The sequence below is a fragment of the Lagenorhynchus albirostris genome, chromosome 1 (genome assembly GCF_949774975.1).
Source record: "Lagenorhynchus albirostris chromosome 1, mLagAlb1.1, whole genome shotgun sequence".
In the NCBI taxonomy this organism is placed as follows: domain Eukaryota; kingdom Metazoa; phylum Chordata; class Mammalia; order Artiodactyla; family Delphinidae; genus Lagenorhynchus; species Lagenorhynchus albirostris.
This window is the reverse complement of record NC_083095.1, coordinates 177,761,708-177,783,176: the sequence shown is the minus strand read 5'-3', so window position 1 is coordinate 177,783,176 and position 21,469 is coordinate 177,761,708. Positions and strand designations below refer to the sequence as shown.

At 36.5% G+C, this 21,469-nt stretch overlaps 1 protein-coding gene across 2 annotated transcripts in view; it reads right to left on the bottom strand.

The window, feature by feature from the left end:
* PLXDC2 (plexin domain containing 2) overlaps positions 1-21,469 on the bottom strand; it is a 413,757-nt gene that overhangs the window by 54,173 nt on the left and 338,115 nt on the right. For both annotated transcript variants that reach the window (XM_060161213.1, XM_060161202.1), the window contains exons 11-13: positions 21,205-21,265; positions 12,942-13,089; positions 11,471-11,509 (exon numbers count right to left, since the gene is read on the bottom strand). In XM_060161213.1, coding sequence (XP_060017196.1) covers positions 11,471-11,509; positions 12,942-13,089; positions 21,205-21,265 — 248 coding nt within the window. The remainder of the gene's footprint in view (positions 1-11,470; positions 11,510-12,941; positions 13,090-21,204; positions 21,266-21,469) is intronic.

Here is a 21,469-nt window from a genome sequence, read left to right as displayed (position 1 = left end):
TGCTTAGCATCAGTACTGTCACAACACGGCTCAGATAATGCCTCTAATGGGGACAGAGTCAGCTAGCCTGCTTGGGAGGAAGGATGCTGTAAAATTGTGTTTGCCACACCTGTCTGCCCCTTAGGTCCTGGAATATCAAGTTTCCTGGCATCTCTGAATGTGGGATAGAATATGGTTACTCTAGCAGGTGAGCACTCGTCTCAGCCTAATCTTTTCCATCAAAGCAGTTTTGTAAAATGGTCCCACACCGTGGGTATGCAGCACTCCTGTGACTCTTATAGTTGCAAGGGTTTGGGTCTCAAAGTGTTGGGGGATGGGATCAGAGGACCCGTAAGGCTCATTCTCACTATGAACTGGCAATTGGCGCTGCTTGTGTTTGCTGAGATCTTGGACCGCTTTAACAGAGGGAGAATGGCAGGCAAATGGCTACATAATGTCCTTGCTTTCATTCAACATGCACTTAAGCTTCAGTGAGAGAAAGGATCCCATTGTTATGAATAATTTCAAGAACGTCTCATGCTGATCTGGTAGTAGAGCCATGATTAAGAGGAATGCAGGTACTAAGGCTCCACACTAGCTACGTGGTTTGGACACGCATCTGTCTTTCTGCTTTGACAGGTACAGGGTGAAGAGGACTCTTCCTCCGGGTTCAATGCCACATCTGGAGGAGCCCTCCCAGGTTGTAGGACAGGATGGCAATGGGGAGCAGCATGTGCTCTGACAGCAGAGTGTTTGGTGGTAGAGCCCAGCTATATCCCTTACAGACATGTGATCCTAGACAGATTACTTAAATCCCGTGCTTCTGATATTTCATGCGTAAGATACTTCATGCGTAAAATGGGATTATAGTACTACTTTCTTCATAGGGTACTCTAAGGATTAATGAGAGAAACATGCAAAGCCCTTAGAAGAGTGCCTGGTGTATAGTAACAGCCCAATAATTGCTAGATAATTTTATCATTATTAGCAATTACATGGGAAGATTCTAAGAATAACTTAAAGCAAAGCATGAATCAAGTAATCAGAGCATTAAATTTTATGCTACTAATTAGAGAAGCTCGTTTGCTAAGGATAAGACTTTTTACTCTCTTTCATTAAGAATTTTAAGAAGCTTGGAAAAATTTCTTCACAAGAATTAAAAAAAAAACTATCTAGTTTATGAGAAGGGCATCAAAATTTCTCTTTTTTCTTTCTTTTTTTTTTTCACTAAGATAAAATTTGCATCCTTGAAATACACAGATCTTAAGTGTACAAATCGATAAATTTTGATAATTTTTATATACCAAAGTAATCATCATCTCCATGCCTTCAGAAAATTCCCTTTCCCCGCAACCACTGTGCTTCTTACTGTAGATTCATTTCATCTCCAAAATATATAAACAGCTCATGCAGCACAATATTAAGGAAGCAAACAACCCAATCCAAAAATGGGCAGAAGACCTAAATAGACATTTCTCCAAAGAAGACATACAGATGGTCAAGAAGCACATGAAAATCTGCTCAGCGCCACTAATTATTAGAGAAATGCAAATCAAGACCACAATGAGGTATCACCTCACACCAGTTAGAATGGGCATCATCAGAAAATCTACAAACAACAAATGCTGGAGAGGGTGTGGAGAAAAGGGAACCCTCTTGCACTGTTGGTGGGAATGTAAATTGATACAGCCACTATGGAGAACAGTATGGAGGTTCCTTAAAAAACTAAAAATAGAATTACCATATGATCCAGCAATCCCACTACTGGGCATATACCCAGAGAAAACCATAATTCAAAGACACATGCACCCCAATGTTCATTGTAGCACTATTTACAATAGCCAGGTCATGGAAGCAACCTAAATGCCCATCAACAGATGAATGGATAAAGAAGATGTGGCACACATATACGATGGAATATTACTCAGCCATAAAAAGGAACGAAATTTGGTCATTTATTGAGACGTGGATGGATCTAGAGACTGTCATACAGAGTGAAGTAAGTCAGAAAGAGAAGAACAAATATTGTATACTAACGCATGTATGTGGAACCTAGAAAAATGGTACAGATGAACCGGTTTGCAGGGCAGAAGCTGAGACACAGATGTAGAGAACAAATGTATGGACACCAAGGGGGGAAAGCCGTGGTGGGTTGCGGAGGGTGGTTTGATGGATTGGGCGACTGGGATTGACATGTATACGCTGATGTGTATAAAATTGATGACTAATAAGAACCTGCTGTATAAAAAAATAAATAAAATTTAAAAAAATGGTCTACATCAAAAAAAATTATAACTTCTTCTTGATGTATGACCTTTTTATCATTTGATATGTTCCTCTTTACTTCTGTTGCTACTCCTTGTCTTTAAGTCTACTTAGTCTGATATTTAGTAGCCACTCAACTTTTCCTATGGTTACGTTTGCAGGATATATATTTTTCTATTGTTTTACCTCAAAATCTTTTACCTTAAAATCATTTTACATCTCTTATAAACAGTATATAGTTGGATCTTGTTTTTAAAAAGTCAGTCTGATAATCGATGTTTTTAATTGGAGTGTTTATTCTCTTTATATTTAATATAATTATTGGTATGGCTGAATTTGGTCTGCCATTTTGCTATTTGTTTCCTTTGAATTCATCCATTACGTGGTCAATTTTTTCCTCCTCTCTTGCCTTCTTTAGGTTAAACAAATATTTCTTAGAATTCCATTTAAAATTTAGCTCTACACTTAAAAATTTTTTCTTTAGTAGTTGCTGAGCATAATGTTAACACGTGTTAAAATCACTTATGGTTGAAATTTTATCCAGTAAGTTGTTAATTCATTACTGTAACTGAAATAATAACATTTGGTCACAGTAGCTTATAGTACTGTTATGAATTAGTGTTAAATAATTAGCGCCTGTCCTTGTTACCCAAGATACATTTTAAATCTTGCATGGTATTATTTGAACACTGCATAATAAAATTAAAGCAACAATTAGTCTTAATGGAACAGTAAGCCACTGAAAACCTAGCTGTTGAAAATACTAAATTTACCATCTAACGGATTAAAATACTGTCTTTAAAGCTTTATGCCTTTTAAAAAATAGCATATCTTTTCTCTCACAAAAAAATTTTTTTTTTGCTTGCTTAAACTGGTTCAGCTTACTACATGAGCCATAAGCATTGATTTAAGCTCACATGAAAACACTTAGTGTTGATGTCATAAAATGCCAAGGATGGTCACCGAGGTCAGCAGGCTCCAAATACATACTGGCATGCCCTTTATACATTAATAGGAGGCTCCCTCTTCCATTCCCCTCAGAAATGTTTTATGAGTCCTTTCAACTCCTGGACACCGTACTCTGACCTCTCCCACTCACTCTTGCCCCATTGCTTTGTCTCCTATTATACTGAGAAACTAGCAAGCTCAGATGAACCCCCTCAACTTCTCCCTCTCACCTGGCTCATTTCATTAATGTGGACTGACCCGCCCCCACTTGCACATATATCAGTTCTTTCTCAGTCATCTCTCAACTCCTTATTTTCATGTCTTTTTTCTCCTCAACACCTCTAACATGGAAATATGCTCCTAAAATAAAACAACAGAAATCTCTACTTCCCTTCTCACCAAGCTTCTTTTAAGTAGCAGCGTGTCCTGTTTGACTTCAATTTCCTTATTTCCCATCGACTTCTCAGATTCTGTCTGGGGATTGTGCAGCTGTGGACTGTAGAACTGCCAGGTCAAGGTCAACAAATATCAACAAGCTACCTAATCTAATGGTCACTTTTCTGTTTTTTTTTTTTGAACTTGTCTTGTCTGTGGCATTGACATTGTTCTCTACTCCTTCCTTGAAATTTTCTTCTTCTTTGTTTTCTGTGATATCAAACTCTTCTGATTTTCCTGCTGTTTCTTTTACTCTGTTTTCAGTTTCCTTCACAAAATCTCAAATGCTGTGTTCCCTCCTTAGTCCTCTTCTCTCTTCACTTATATTTTATTCTTTTGTAATCTCATTCACTCTGATAATTTCAACTATCATTTATATGCTGATGATGCCCAAACTTATATCGTTTGCTTATATTTCTCAAGCGAGTTTCAGATTTGCATAGAAAAATGCCTACTGGACATCTTCATTTGGATGTCCCACAGATACTGCAAAGTCAGTATGCTCAAATTAAATCCTTGCCTCTCCTAAAAACCTGTTCCTCTTCCTGTTTTCCCTCTTAACAGCACCATCATCCACCATACAATTAAACCCAAGTCCTGGGAGCCATTTCAGTCACTTTCCTATCACATAAATCACACATCCAATCAGATATTAGTTACGTAGCTTCTACTCATTAAATATATTTCTCCTGTCCATTCTCTCTCCTTTATTCCCATTATTAACCACTACTTTAGTTTAGCCTCTCACTGTTTCTTCTATGAATTACTAGTATTGTTTCTTAACTAGTTTTCTTGGTCTCAGTCTCACTCCTTTCCCATCTGTTCCCCACGATCCCTCAAGAATGACCTGTTAAACATGGAAAATTTTTCATGACACTCCTTTGTCTAAATGATGTCAATGGCTCCCAGCATCTTCAGGATAAAGTTTAAACTCCCTTGTCTAACATTAAACATTAAAGGCTATGAGCCCTGAAGCCCCTTTCCACCTCACCATCCATCACTACTTGTGTATATTTTTACCCTAACCAAATAAACTGTGGCAACTCCAGAGTTACCTAAACAGATTTTGATGCTTCATGCTACTGAGCCTCTGTCTTTGCTGATCCCTCTGCTGAAATGTCATTCTTCTGTCCCTTTTCTATACACATCTTAACCACAGTTCAAAACTCGGATCAAGCATCATCTCTTCTGGGAAGCTTTCCCATAATCCCAGCTTTATTTAGGTGCCTTTTCTCTGCCCTCATGGTTTTTCCTTAATCTATCTTTGCACTTTCCACACTATACTTAATTATTGATTTACTACTCTATCTTGTCCCACTAGACTACCTGCTTCCTCAGAGTATGCACAGCCCTTGTTTATCTGTGTATCTCCATCTCCTACTAATGGGCATATTGCATAGTAGTTTAAGAAATGTTTCTTGAATAAATCAGATCAAGTCAAGCCAAATCAACACAAAAGTCAATCTAATTTTCTAGTGACATACACATTATTTCAGTAGCATAAGGCAATTAATCATGATCACTAGGCATTTCATACTAAAAAAAACTGTAATAATAACTTTATATATGTTGACTACCCTAGGAAGGGTCACAAGAAATATTGGGTCACACAAAAACTGCTCCTGGGGCCCCTCATAAATCTCAGGTTCCAAATCTAATGGTATATGGAAATCTTTTTCCTCCAACAGGAGATCCCCAAGCCCAGGTTTCTGACAAGAAGAGAGCCGACAGAAAATTATATAGGAGATAAGCACAGAAAGAAAGGTAGGAACTGATCAATGAGAGGATGTAGTAAAACATTCTGCTGATGGCAAATGGAAAGCGTATTTAGAGCTGCTTCTTGGAAGCCATGTGTGTGTATTTCTTGAGAGGTTCTGCTACATCATTTTGTTCTATCAGCAGCATAAACTCTACAAATCCTAATAAAGGAGAAAATGTATATTCCGATGTGATTTTTCTTTCGCTTTTCCTATCCTGGATCACAATTTTTTTTTAAACAATTGGGTTGAACAATGAAATTACAATTTTTGTGGCTCAAAAATGCCTAAAAAAATTAAGCAATTTCATATGGTTCAACGAAATAAAGAAAATGTAACTTTCACTAAAATAAATAAATTGGTAACTGCTAAAATGGACTAATTTTCACATACTATACTAAAAATGAGCTATAACAAACGTAATGCTGCTGGGTCCCTTGCCTCTGCTGAGCAAGACACATTCTCGATGTGTAGACAGGGGTAATTTCTTGTTGCCACCAGTTAAAGTGTTGCTTTAGAGAAGTCATGACGTAAAGGTAAGGAACAACGGGCGGATTCAGTGTAAGAAATGTCATTCTTATTTGGGGGATTCTGGCAGAAAGAAATCAAGAATTCACGCAATTCTTGATACTCAGTGTGGTCTGTGAACTGGTGGTTTCTGCATTATCTGAGAATTTGTTAGAAATGCACTGCAAAGATTTGGGCTCCTCCCTGGAACTACTAAAGCAGAAAATGCATTTTAACAAGACTCTCTCTTCCTCCAGTGATTCCGATGCTTTTTAATATTTATGAAGAATTGCATCAGACCACTCGTTCTCAACTGAACTTTACGTGGGAATCACCTGAGGGTTTAAAAAGTATTGATGCCTGGGTCCCAGCTCCCTAGGCTGAGATTTAAGTGGTATGGAGAACAGTCAGCACTGGGGTTTTATGAGCCAGAATAATAAAATTAGATGAGGATAACTGGATGATTCCCACGTACATGTAAAGTTGAAAACCACTACTCCGGACAAAATTTTAGGAGAGAAATTCTTAATCCTAGGGAACATTCAAAATAATATTCTGAAATATAAGAAATTTTCATTATTATGGCACATATACATTTTATTACAGAGTTAGTGCTATCATGAAAAGTAGCCAGAGCAAAAGATAAAACCAAATGCCAAGATACTTTACAGTTTTAGAAACAGAAAGTGATAGATATTCAAGAGTCTGTCAAAAGGTAATAACAGTTTCCCTTTGCTTACAAGACTGTGATCTATGGGAAAGAAGTAGATGAAAAAAAATAGCAAGGGAAGGTAGGGAAACGAGTGAAAGATATGTTACTTTAATGATTTATGTATTAAAGTCAAAAAATAATTTGACTGAATGATAAATGAAACACTAGACACTTGATCAGTTGCTACAGACTAGGTAAAAAAAATACAACCTTAGAGGTAGTCTAGTGAATAAGTCAGAATAATGTTCTAACATTTTATCTTTGGATGAAAAGTCTTATATGTTCAGAAATAGAAATCTAAATACAACAGAATCAGAATTTAGGCCATTCTGTAGTTCATTCAAAGTATTTCTGTATTAGCTCTTTGAAATCAATCCCTTTGCAGATTTGTACCCCAGAATTAACTTAATCATGTTCTGCAAACTGCTTAACGTAGTTATTTCAGCATCCCTTCGATGAAAACCCCAACTTCCAACTCAAGCACGCAGCCTTTCAGAATCCAAGTTTAGTAGACTTCCTAGCAATAAGAAGAAATGACAAACACAGTGCCACCTGCATGACACAACAACTCTGTCTGGAGTGTCAATACTTTAAATATCATTAGCAATTAAGAACTTACATTCAAGTATATTTTTAAAAGAAACTTAATTTTATCAAAGGAAAGAACCTTCAGAGGAACCAAGAGAGAATGCAGATTTTGGTACTCTGATACATCTCAGTCAACAAATTTTAAATAATAAAATCAATCACAGGATTTTAGAGCTTGAAATAATTTTAACATCTGCAGTGCAGCAGAATGGTACAACTCGATTTGCTAAATTGAGCTGAATCTGGTTGAAGATTTCATTTCTCAATTAAAAGACTTTGCCATTGATTCAACTTGCAAACCTTTTTCAGCCAGCCCTAAATATAATTTTATCCAGTTTGCATCTTGAAGACATTTACATTTCTATTTAGTTGGTGAGTGCCATTTGGAAGCAACTAATTAAATGCCAAAGAAGGCATTCAATAGCTGTACTGCTAAAATATATAGCTAGGTAATTCCTTAAAAATGCGACTCTTAAAAAAGCTTTTGCCAGAATTTGAAAACCCAAGGAAGGTGTAGTTTTAAGTGCTTATAACAATTATCCACAGAAATACATATATTTAAAGAATACTTTCTAGGAACCCCTTAATGGAGAATTAAACCTGAATTTCTCGAGAAACATAGAAGGTTGAAAGAATTTAGTTTTTGATCATAAACACAGAGTAGCCCTGTAGTTTGCAGAACACATGCCAGTGCTTCAGACACGACTCAATGACACAGGAGAATGAATGCACTGTTTTTCAAAGAAAGGTTAAAATGGAAACTAATGCATAATTACACGGGAAGAGGAAATTTCATTTCCAAATACTTCTAAGTATAATCAGTTATAGTAGGTGTGAGTAAAACTCCTTACAGCGGCATCTCCCCTGTGAAGCTTCTAAGAGGCCTCAACTGCAAGGGAGGAGCCATGCTGTGAGGCCGCCAAGGACCTCACATCCAGACATCTTCACGTCCACACATCCTCACATCCACATCCAGACTAAATAAATTCACATCCCAGCTCTGCCACGTACCAGCCAGGTAAACTTACTTTCCTGTACCTTCGTTTCCTCAGCTATAAAATGTAAATACAAATAGGACCAATTACAGGGGTATTGTGTGAATTAAATGAGTTAATATACGTACAGCATTTGGAACTGTGCTTGGAACACAGGAAAGAGTGTCTTTCATCTTCTTTTCTCTTTTCTTCCCCCCTCCTCCCCCCCTCCTTCTCCTCCTTCATTTCTTCCTCCTACTTCCTCCTCCTCCTCTCCAGTCCTTCACATAAATAAGGGAGCAGAAATGATACTTAATTAGACATCTGTATTACTCGAAACTTAATATTATAAACATGTGAGTAGGAATATTTCAGTTGGAGATAAAATGCTATCTTTATATTAGTTCTGCTGAGTTTTTGTATTCAGCCATTTACCATGGTAAATCAATGCTATATCTTACTAAGGGGACCTGCACTCCTTAGGAATCATTCTCTTTTTTTAGATTTTTTCAGTTTCTTTTCTCCAAACTATTTACAGAGCCTAGAATTTTCACTCAACTCTGAAGGCTAATAAAACCTCTCCAATCAAATGACTAGCTTGAAATTTGCAGAGGCTCTACCTAGACCTAATCTAAATGTAGCAGGAAACACAATGCACAACTGAGATTTATCAAGAGTGATTTAGCAGACTGGAACTCAGTTTGCGTCCTGTGAATGAGAATCCCTGTCGTGTTTCTTTGGTGTCCAGCTGCACAGAAGTATTTTATGTTTTCATATCAAAGATGAAGGAAAATCTCCTGGAAAGTGAATATATAATCATGTCAGCTATGGATTCCACTAAGAAAATCAACTACTTTAACTCAAAGAAATATCCCAGGAAGACTCAGAGCCGAGGTAATCCAATATCTAAAGAAGATGATGTATGGAAAGGCAGAGTCTAGCTACACAATGACTGCTTTGAAAAATGTCACCCTCTTTTCTGGAAAATACAGACCTCTAAATTAAAATGGTTTTAAGAACAGCCAGTTAAATCGAGAAAGAAAATGTGCTGAATTTCTTTGCAATAATACATAGCAATTTATAAAAATGTCTTAGCTTGCACTGAAAAGAATTCTCAATAAATGTGAGAAAACATGTAAATTAGGCATCCTTTTTCATTATTACCTCAATCTTGCAAAAATGTTAAGCTGGAGGGGGGAGGAGGAGAACGATGCTGAATTCTGTTTTTAACAGAATTCGTTTTAATTAACGAACGAAGTTGGATTTAAATTGGCAATCCTTCCTACATCTTCATATTCCATAAAATAAAAAGCAATGACAGCAGGTTATCTTAATAAAGTTGCTGTAAAAAGTAATGTATGATATCCCTTAAGTACTCTTCGACAGGAACATTTGTCTTAACACTGGTCAGGTTGGTCTGCTCTAACTGCACTTTTAGGAAAAGTGCTTTATAAACAAACCTAGCTGTGAAAAGAGTTCCAATGTATAGACATGTTTAAGTCTTATTGTGATAGTTTGGAATTCTGATGGGTACCTGATGCATATTAATGATCTAAATATCACCTGAAAATCCAACAGTCAACTTTTCTAGTATGACAGAAAAGAGGAAACGTCCTCCATTTCAATCTTGGAATTTACTTAACTTGATGTCTCAGCATCATAAGATAGTTTTAATGCATTGGGTTAAGAAAATCTTCAAAGTTTTATGATTCCTTGCTGCATTAAACAAAACTAGGGATTTTCCTTGAGACAGTTGGTAATATTCTAGAAAACTATTTTGCAAAATGTATTCCACAAAACATTAAGTCATTGAGATGCTATTTGTAAAAAGGTTTTATGACCAAATAGCAGAGAAATGCCAGGTACTAAATCTTTATTACCATCTTGAAATTTCTTTAGAATCTATGCTCTCTGAAAGCAGGGAATTTGTCTAAACCTTTTTCACTACCATAGCAGCAAGCATGTAACAATCCCTTGCAATTAGCAGGCACTAGGCAGGAATAAATGAATGAATTCACGAACGAACAGTAAAAGTTTTAAACAGTTTTCCAGAAAATAAATCTCTTTCATTTTCTTTCACCCAGAGTATCTCATACCTATTTGATCACATGAATGCTTTGTTCTTTCTGTTAGCATTATGGAATATTTTAGTCATATTAAAGAAAAAAAAAGAAAAGACAGCAGGAGAATAATATAACAAACACACATGTAACCACTACCCATGTTAAGAATTAAATGTAACAAATACAACAGAAGCCTCTGGGTACCCCTCCTCCATTTCATTCATCTCATACTATATACCCTCTCTCAAAATGAGGTAACCCCAGCATGAGGACTTAGGTTCACTAACATCCTGCTCTGAGAAATTTTGAACTAGGGGATTGCTAAAGTCCCTTCAAGCGCCAAGATTTTATTTCTAGCGTGTATATGTGGCAAATGGTCACCTGTTAAGCTATCCACTTACTGCATTAATACAATAATGAATAAGAAATTAATGAAATAAAACACTTTGCTACAGAAGCAAGACAAGGACAAACGATGTAATAATGATATATATGAAGAGGCTAAGCAGCTTCTCTTTTAAGTGGACTGATCTAAAGATATAGATATACATATATAGTAACCTAAGAAAACACAGAAGTAATTGTTACTTGACCTAGACTGAGTAATTTAGGAACTATTCTCTACAGTTATAGAGAAAAACATCCCTAACAATGTATATATTGGATTCTGACTTAGGATTTCATCTGGGGCTGCAAAAGTGAAATTGTGTCTAGGTTAGTGTCACAGTGTACCCACATTTACGTAAGAGATGCTGCTAAGAAGAGGAAACCCCCTTCCTGAGCTGAATAAACAATTACTAATAACACATCTCTTTTATGAAATCCAGCATTCTATGATAGAGTCGCACATATAAATATGAAGTAAATAATTGAATAGGAAAAGAACTATTTTTAAATTTTTAGTCAATGTCTTTCAAAGCCTTGATAGTCACATGTACAACTAATAAACCTAGGACGACAGTGACAAGGCACAGCAAGATGTGTGGATAAATTTTCACTTTATAATTGGTCATTGGTGTCTTGTAGTTTTACAGGCAAATACAAAGATTAGAATTTCATTCCACTATTGAAACAATTTGACTTTTCAAGCCAACCGCTGAATTCTTCCTATGTTACATACCAACAGGGAAAGAAATATAACCTTACTCTATATTTAGAAGTCCACAAGTCCCTTCCATATTTAAATAGATGAAATAGATTAGTATCTAAAAACTTTTATAAAAGAAAAAAATCAGTTCCTACCTCCATTATCTTTTAGATGTAGAGCTATCTTGGTATCATCTGGAAGAGAAAAGTCAAAGTTATAACAGAAAAAATTTTAAGGTGCACAAATCTTAAGACCAGTAATTGTCTACTAATGCGTTAACTCTAACAGGAATAGCTTTTGATATTTTACTGAGTAAATTTCTATGGCAGTGAGAGCAGGTCGCGGGTTATATGAGGTAATACTAAACTTTCTTACTGAAATTGCAAGATGGAGACTTCAGTAAATTATTATATGACTCTTAAGAGCTGTGAGAAAAGTACACTGTTGTAATTTTAACTTAAAATACATTTATTTTAATTTTCTAAAATGACTTATTGTAATTAGACTATACAGTCTTTATTTTAAAAATCAAAATCAAGAAAATTCCAAGTTAATTGGAATAGTAAATATTTGTCTGTATTTACAAATTCAACTTCAAAAGTTAAATGCTTACTTATTGCTAACAAATATGACCAAAATCATAAACGAAAAGATCTTGTCCTATGTGAACAAAATGTAGAATGTGCTTTTTTATATTTCAGTGGTATATTTCATTCTAAAGGATAGGATTCAAATTACAAAAATACTTTTCTCAGGCTATATAACAACCCACAATAAGATGGATTAAAATATAACATTGCTTTTAAAAGCAATAAAATATATTTAACAGCTAGCTATCCTCCACCTCACTTTATCACTTTATTCCAGTTAACTTTTAATATCCAATTAAATTTCAATGAAAAGATTCAAGTTTAATTTAATATCTTATTTAAATGAAAGCAAGGTTTATGAAAGTAAACAAACAAGACCATGTTCTCCCCCTTAAAGCTTACTCTTGGCCAAGCGGTCTCACATTTCTCCCTAGTGGTACCTTTCAGAATCGATGGTTAACAAATTTAGGCTAATATACCTTCTTCCCCCAATGAGTTGTGCTCATGCATTAATGTTCTTTAGTATTTTTGCCTTTCCTGGTAAAGGAAATGTTTTTCAAGTACAATTTCTGTGTCATACACAGTGCCTCTCTACAGGTTATAGACCAGCATATTTTATTGACTGTATCCAGGCAAATATTAATAGAATTGCATATAAGTAGGATTACCTAGTGTTCAGAATCCAAAATCAATGGACATTTTCTGTGCATTTTGCCTTTCTATCCTGTGACTAAAATGTTGATTGCCGTTATTACAAAGTTCAGCAATAGGAAAGGAAGTCTTTATTTCTTTTCTAAGGAGGACTAGTAGCCAGGATCACTCTGAAAGACTACATCTCAATAAAAGGCATCCATACATTAACAAGAACCCAGCACATATTTTTATTCCATAATAATTTTGTCTTTTGCCTTTTAGACATCCCTACGAAATCCAGTTTGCCAAAGAATAACTCTCTCCCTGGAGAGCTTCTCCAGTGCATGTCAACACAGTGAGTTTTCCCTCCTCCAGTAAGAAAGCAACAGTATCTCCAGGGCACCTTCTGTGGGCAGGCTGGTGGGCAGCCAGGGTGTCGCTGCTCTTCTGGTGGTCGTCAGGACCCTGAACTGTGTGCTCGTGGCTCGTATGGTGGTGGTTTGAGTAGAACGTTCCACTGGCTCTGTGGTGTCACAGAGCTTCTCTTTTGACTGATAAGAAACAAAGGGGAAGACAATTTGAGTGATCATACGTATGTTTTAAAATTATATCAAAGAAGTTGGGCTGTAAAGCACAAAAGCCTCTCAAATAAAGATGAGGAATGCATTATTTTTGTACAGGAGTATAGCTATAGATTTTACTAACGTATGAAGTATATAAAATAGACAAGAGAAAACAATTGAATGTTAGAAAGCATTTCCATCTTTAGATATTTGGATTCTACCATTTCTGCTGTTAACCTTTCATATTACTGTTTATCTTAACCTAAATTTTATATCAGTATATTTATAAAAGACATGATGGGAAACGTTCACACTAGAAGAAAAACACATGCATAAAGATAAGGTTTAAAACATGCTTAGGTGTGTGAAGAGAGAATGTGTTCCATTCGCATGAAATTGGTAATGCTGAATTTTAAAAATGTGGTAACTGCTCCATTCTACTTTATTGTTTGAAAAATAATCCACCACGGGATGAATGGATATTTAAAATTAAAATTTTGTTTTCCTTTAGGAAATATTCAAAACCACCCAAGCAAAGGATTGAACAGCACTCAGGTAATCACTTAGTCTATCTTCTCCTTAGCAGAGCTACATGAGGAAAAGGTGCATATTGTATTGTTCATTTACAGCCCACAAGAATAAATAATATGACATTTACCAGTAACAATCTCCAACATGCAAACTTTCATGGTTTAGAAGTTGGCGTTTCTCCCTACCTCTTTGTGCTTCAAAGGACTCCATCCCTCTGGTGGGCCTTGAGTAGAAGATAACTATTCTGTACATGGATGGTACTTACCCACATTGGAAAATTATTATTGAATAAACACCTTTCTTAAACTTCTCTTGTCATTAGTGAAGTACAATTCACCATACTGCTGGCTCAGGAAGAGCTCCAAAGATGGCTTCCTTGTCACTAAGTAAATACGATACAACTTATTCCCTCCTTCAACATCCTAGTGGCCCATTCAATTCCCCAACTTTAGTTCCTGCATCTTCTCAGCTCAGTGATCTCATGATCTCTTGCTTGACTCCACTTTAGTTATCATCCCCATACCCTGGACCTTCCCTGTGGTTGGGAATGCTTTAGTTCTGAAATCATAAATTCAGTTATCCTATTTTCAGTCTATCCATGTAGCTGTTCACTCACATACTTCTTATCCTGTGATTATGTAGAAAGCCCAAGCACAATGATTTTCTCCCATTAGTCTCCTTTTTTCCATCACTTCAACCTCTCTTTTCAGTACCTTTAAGCATGTTGCCTTTTTCTTTTTTCCACAACACCTTCTTAGAAAATCTGCAGTACTGAATATAGTAAAAACTCTGCCTTTTCCATGCCTGAGCTGGAGAACAATCCTATAGCCTCCCACTGGGAGCTCCACAAACTTACTTCCTGCATGCCCAGTGGGGGCCTTCTGTGCTGCCTGGCAATACTGCCCTGCTCCGCTAATCTCCTCTCAAATTATCCTCAGTATCAATTTCAAACCCTCTCCACTCTACTTAGAATTGCCACCCCATAATGCCTCTACCAATTTTATCCTTGGGCTCACTTTTTATTTCTTTGATAAGAGTCATCAGCAAGAATTCTTTAAATTCATTTACAAATCACCATCCTTACTTGAACCTGAACTGACCTGTCCTTCCTCCTGTTAGGATGGATGGGGTCTATGGTATACAGCTGTTCTCTCAATCTCTACTCTGGCCCAGCTCAGCCCACCTTCTCAGGTGTTGTGAACCTGCTCATCTGACCCCCTCCCTGCTCTTCAATATTTCATCTCTAATTCCCTCCTGCCTTGTTATCGGCAGCACTTAAACATACTCAAGCATGTCCAATCTTATTTTAAAAACTCTGTCTTCATTCTTCTCCACATGCACCCAAACATCATCCTGCTTTTCCTTCCATTCAGTCAGAATTCCAGAAAGACTGATCAGCCTAGGGCTTCTCAGACTCCCACAAACTTGTTTTTACCCAATCCAACTTAATTGAAACTCTCATACCAGTGTTTTTAAATATCTCCTTATCTACTAAATCTTCCATGTACACTCTTGCTATCCCATTAGCATTAGGCACAGTCTGTCCACTTTCTAACCTTGGATTCTGTGACACACACTCATCAGTTTTCTGATACCTGTCTAACAACTCCATCTCCATTTCTTTCTGTCCCTTAAGTGTTGGTGGTTCTTATGCATCTTTCCTGGCCTGTCTTTTCTCTATATGCACCGTCACTAGCAATCTCCTCCATACCTATGATTTCAATTAACATCTTTATGTTAATTATGCATAAATCTCTATCTTCAGTCTACATTCTTCTCTTGAATTTTACGCCCAAATATTTATCTATTGGCTTACATGCATGTGGATATCACAGACATCTCAGGCTCAGTAAGTCTAAGATGGAACTTGTCACACATTATTCTCCTCCTGTGGTTCTATTCTCAAAAACATTATTATTAATCACTGTAATGTTTAAGCTAAAATCCCGAACTTGTTTTGCTTATGGCAGTAAAGGCAGACTACAGACCTTAAACGGTCCTCCTGTCACAATACAAGTGGATTCTGGATAAAACACGAATTTTAAAGCATTAGTAGGATTTTCGGGAAGTAAAGAAAATCTCTGAGGGGGCCTTTCTTTTGCCTCTCCCACAAAACAGAATAAAGCAAAAGCTGTGTGCTATAAAGTAAGTAGGAACAATATACATTAGGCAAAGTAAAAACACACGGTTTGCGCTGAGGGTAAAAATGTCAAAAATTAATTATGCCCTAAGGAGATCAAGCCTTCTACCAGCAGTAGATGAGGGAGATAATCCAAACCTCTCCTCCCCATATTAAGGGAGGAACACATGGTGTCCCCTAAAGCCCTCAGGTTCCCATCATCAAAACTTCTTTGGTGAAAGCATCACCTATTTACATGCTAGGGATTCCCATGGAATAAGATCAAACAAATGCACTTCTAATTAAAGGACCGAGAAACACAGAAAGAGAAAGAGTAGTCTGACAAAGAGCCAGCAAAAACAAAGAACAACATAATTAGACTAGCAAAACCTTTTACATAGTAGGGGCATCAAATATGGAATATATAAAAATTATATATGAAATATTTAAAGAAATGAAAAATAAAATTTAAAAATGAACTAGTATCACAGACTATAAAAATGACTTGGCGGGGCTTCCCTGGTGGCACAGTGGTTGGGAGTCCGCCTGCCGATGCAGGGGACACGGGTTCGTGCCCCGGTCCGGGAGGATCCCACATGCCGCGGAGCGGCTGGGCCCGTGAGCCATGGCCGCTGAGCCTGCGCGTCTGGAGCCTGTGCTCCACAACGGGAGGAGCCACAGCAGTGAGAGTCCCGCAGATTTAATAAAGATTTAAATTTTAGAAATGAAAAATATATTTGTGGAATTACTACCTTAATGGACAGGTTCAACAGCAGATTAAACGAAAGGAAGAGAGAATTAATAAACTGGCAAATAGATCTGAAGGAATCCCCCAGGATACAGCATAGAGAAATAAGAAAATAGATGATATAAAGGAGAGGTTAAAAGATACAAGGAAATGATGAGAAGGTCCTATTCTCCAAAGAGCTCAGAAGGTAAAAATAAAGAGAATGAAGACAGTCTGACTGAATAGTATATTTATCACATGTCTGGAATTTTCACCATAATCTTCTTTGCTGTAAATATCTTTGTCACATGCATTTTTGCTGAAAATATTTTTGCCACATAACTAATTGGCAATTTTGCCATAAAAGATAAAATACCTGGCTGATGGTTTGGTTTGATATACACAATACAAAAATCATGACAGATGGTGATGATCTGCCCCAAGAGTTGGTTTCTTCTTTTGAAACACACTACATGGGAGGAGAAAGAGGCCGAGGGCCTTGAAGGCACAGAAGCGAAACCATGTTTCCCACAGAACTTTGTAATGTCTGTCAATGGACATGTGACAAAATGCTAAGAACAAACAGTGCAGAGACTTTCACAACACAGTACAAAGCTCAGTTATAAACATGCATCCCAGTATTTGGAAATTAATACCTTTCTTAAAGAAGGAAGAAATTTTAGTGAAAATAACATTGGGATGCTGAACAAGGAGACAAATCAATAAACAACAAAAGAATGTAATATGATAAACAAAAGACTTGGAAGGCAAGTGCTTAGGTACAACCCACAGAATAGAGTCAGTTATTTGCACAGTATTGTCATGAGTCTACACGCACGTTGAATGTATTCAGATATTTTGCAATAAAGTCTTTTTAATTTTGTTATTCATTTTTCATGTTTCATTATGTCCTTTCTAACGTCTCTCTTTTATTTTTCGTTGTTTTATCTTTTACGGCAAAATTGTCTTATGGCCAATTACTTATGCAGCAAAAATGCTGTGGCAAAGATGTTTAAGGTAAAGAAGCTTATGGTGGAAATACCTAGAACCCATTTATCAAACTTCATACCCAAGCAATAAGAAGACACACATCCTTATTGAGCACATGTAGATTATTTGTACAAATTACTCATTCGCTATTCCATTGAAAGTTCCAACCAATTTTAAAGAATCAGTATCATATAGAACATGACCTCTGACAATTCAATTAGGTAAGAAATCAATAATAAAAAGATGAAATTTAAAACGGAGAAAAGACAGTCTCTTCCATAAGTGGTGCTGGGAAAACTGGACAGCTACATGTAAAAGAATGAAATTAGAACACTCCCTAACACCTTACACAAAAATAAACTCCAAATGGATTAAAGGCCTAAATGTAAGACCAGACACTATAAAACTCTTAGAGGAAAACATAGGAAAAACACTCTTTGACATAAACCACAGCAAGACCTTTTTTGACCCACCTCCTAGAGTAATGAAAATAAAAACAAATGGGACCTAATGAAACTTAAAAGCTTTTGCACAGCAAAGGAAACCATAAACAAGATGAAAAGACAACCCTCAGAATGGGAGAAAATATTTGCAAATGAAACAACAGACAAAGGATTAATCTCCAAAATATACAAACAACTCATGGGGCTCAGTATCAAAAAAACAAACGATCCAATTAAAAAATGGGCGAAGACCTAAATAGACATTTCACCAAAGAAGACATATAGATGGCCAAGAGGCACGTGAAAAGATGCTCAACATCAGTAATTATTGGAGAAATGCAAATCAAAACTCAGAATGGCCATTATCAAAAAACCTAGAAACAATAAATGCTGGTAAGGGTATGGTGAAAAGGGAACCCTCCTGCACTGTTGGTGGGAATGTAAATTGATGCAACCACTATGGAGAACAGTATGGAGGTTCCTTAAAAAACTAACAATAGAACTACCATATGACCCAGCCATCCCACTACTGGGCATATACCCTGAAAAAACCATAATTCAAAAAGAGTCATGTACCACAATGTTCAGTGCAGCACTATTTACAATAGCTAGGACATGGAAGCAACCTAAGTGTCCTTTGACAGATGAATGGATTAAAGAAGATGTGGCACATATATACAATGGAATATTACTCAGCCATAAGAAACAAAATTGACTTATTTGTAGTGAGGTGGATGGACCTAGAGTCTTTCATACACACTGAAGTAAGTCAGAAAGAGAAAAACAAATACCGTTAATGCATATATGTGGAATCTAAAAAAAAAAAAAAAAAGGTACTGATGAACCTAGTGGCAGGGCAAGAATAAAGACGTAGACATAGAGAATAGACTTGAGGACATAGGGTGGGAGGGGGAAGCTGGGACGAAGTGAGAGAGTGGCATGGACATATACACACTACCAAATGTAAAATAGATAGCTAGTGGGAAGCAGCAGCATAGCCCAGGGAAATCAGCTCGGTGAGGCTCAAGAGGGAGGGGATATGGAGATATATGTATGCATATGGCTGATTCACTTTGTTGTACAACAGAAACTAACACAGTGTTGTGAAGCAATTATACTCCAATAAAGATCTATTAAAAAATAATAAAATTTAAAAAATAAAATTTCCATAATTCAGAAATGTGATATAATTCACAATCCAATGTAAAGTCAGTAAGAATATTGACAAGATTGATTGACTGATTGATTGATTACAGATCTTGTAAGTTGAGTCTAAAATTTATATGAAGAACAAAAGCCCCAAAGTTGTCAAAACGCTTGTGAAGATGAAAAAGTAAAGAGGTTTGTTCTATAAACAACAATATTTCTTATGAAGCTATAGTAATTAAGACAGTGTAATATACAATGTATCCATTCTTCCAAAAAGTCATTTGGATCATGTCACCCCCTTAATTAAAACCCTCCAGATAGCTTTCTCTTGCCTTTAAGATAAGGCCCAAACTCCTTCAATGTTACATTTAGGGCCCTGTTTACCGCACCAGTCTCATCTCTCACCACTCTTCTTACCTTCAGTTACCCTTCAGAAGTCATGTTAAATATCATCTCCCCAAGCAAATGTTCCCTTGTCCTACTTAACAAGACCATGCACTTAGAGTTCTTTGCCTGAGTGGTTTTCTAAGTGCTGTCCTTTGTTAAGTGTCTGTCTCCCCTGCTACACACATTTCTCACACTTTTACATTAGCAGTGCTTAGAGCAGTACATAATAAATGCTCATATTAGGATTTGTGCTTATTGAATAAATTCATCTCACAAGATCAGAAGGAAAATTTAACACTGGTTTTAGGCACAGAAAATGGACTGGACTTGGTGACCTTGTTTAGTTACCTGTAACAGAAGGATAGAATTGCTCACCATAAAGCAAGTAATGTTGACGATTTACTTACAGAATAAAAAGGAAACACTGAATATTATAGAATGTACTAGATTCTGAGCTCCTTAGGAAGAGAGGGTAATTTTTTAAAAAAATTCTTTGTAATTTTAGTGCTTAGCACAGGCCATAGGACATGATTAAATTCCCCACAAATATCTTTAGGAGGCCTTAGAATATGACGGATTCTTCTCTATAGCTTATGTTTCATGGTGGGCCCCCAGTAAAGCAAGAAAATGATGATGTCTGAATCACCCTCTTGATCTTTACACAGGTATTCAATTTCAACATTTTTAACTGAGGTAACTGTGATTACAAGAAAGAAACATCAACCTGAAAACACAACTATGACCCTATCAATATATTTTCTTTTTGAACTACTGTTGTTAAATAAGTGACATGAAATAGATAAATGAGTATTTATCACTGTAATTCCCCCCAAACAACTGTCAAAAAGTTGATTAAAGCTGCGTTGGCAATACTGTACTTAATGTTCAAGAATATCCTGAAAGACGTATTTTTCAAGATAGTTATGAGGCATCATAAATAAAAACTAAATTAAAAATAAAGGCTCTAGTAACTAGGATTGCCTAAGAGTTCTGAAAATAGCTCTTTGACATGGTTTGCTTTACTAAATGAGAAAAGTTATAATGGTTTTTATTCAAAATTCAAACCCTAAAACTTAACAAAGGGAGAAGAAACAAATACTTTTCTTTCTGAATTTTATAGGATATTTTTATGTGACTCTGAAATGACAGTGTAAATGCAATTCACTAAAAAATTGTAAATAGGTTAAAATCCATTCTGCAATTTTATTTACTTGCTTGAATCACTTCTTTGCATCATTGTCTCCATCATGTTTGCCTGGGACTTAACTGTTTCCATGTTAGACCATGTCTACCTTCTTCTATCATGCCAATTTGCTGCAATCAATCTTTCTCCCCATTCCAATGATTTTGTTATTTGAGCGAAAAAGATGAACAATGGCTTTCTAGATCTCAAAAAGCAGCAAATGTTTACGAGAACTGCCCTTTGCTCACAGAGACTTAAGTCCTGGTTCTACTATTGCTGAGTCACACACCTAATTCCAGACACTCTCTCTCCACCCCCTTCCCCAACATCTCCCCTCACCCTTCCCTCTTCTCCTCTTGGTCCTATGGAGGTAATAACAGCTCTGACCTCATAGGATGGGTATAAGAATAAATTGAGATAATACATGTCGAGTTAAACCCAACATCTGGTACGTATAAGGGCTCAGTAACTGATGGCCCTTTTTATTAAATTAGATACCATTTTCATTAAGTTGCAGCAACAATACATGACAGCTTGGTCCCAACAATCTTGTCATAATAAAGCACATGTGTACCTCTTCAGGGCATCCGCTGTCCACCCAGTCCTGCCGATGGCGATCAAATCCACTGGAACATCTTCAGAGAAGGCCACGTTGCAGATCAGAAAAGAAAGTATGGGGTGCAGAGTGGGGGTAGAAATTAAAAGAAAAAGATCGGTAAGTAGTTAATTCTAAAATCTGCACAACATAAACCTTCTTCTATAGAACTGTTAGCTGGAGCAGTGGAGAAGCATTTATGGAGGTCTGCATAACGGACTACTCCTTAGGTAATCGTACTCTT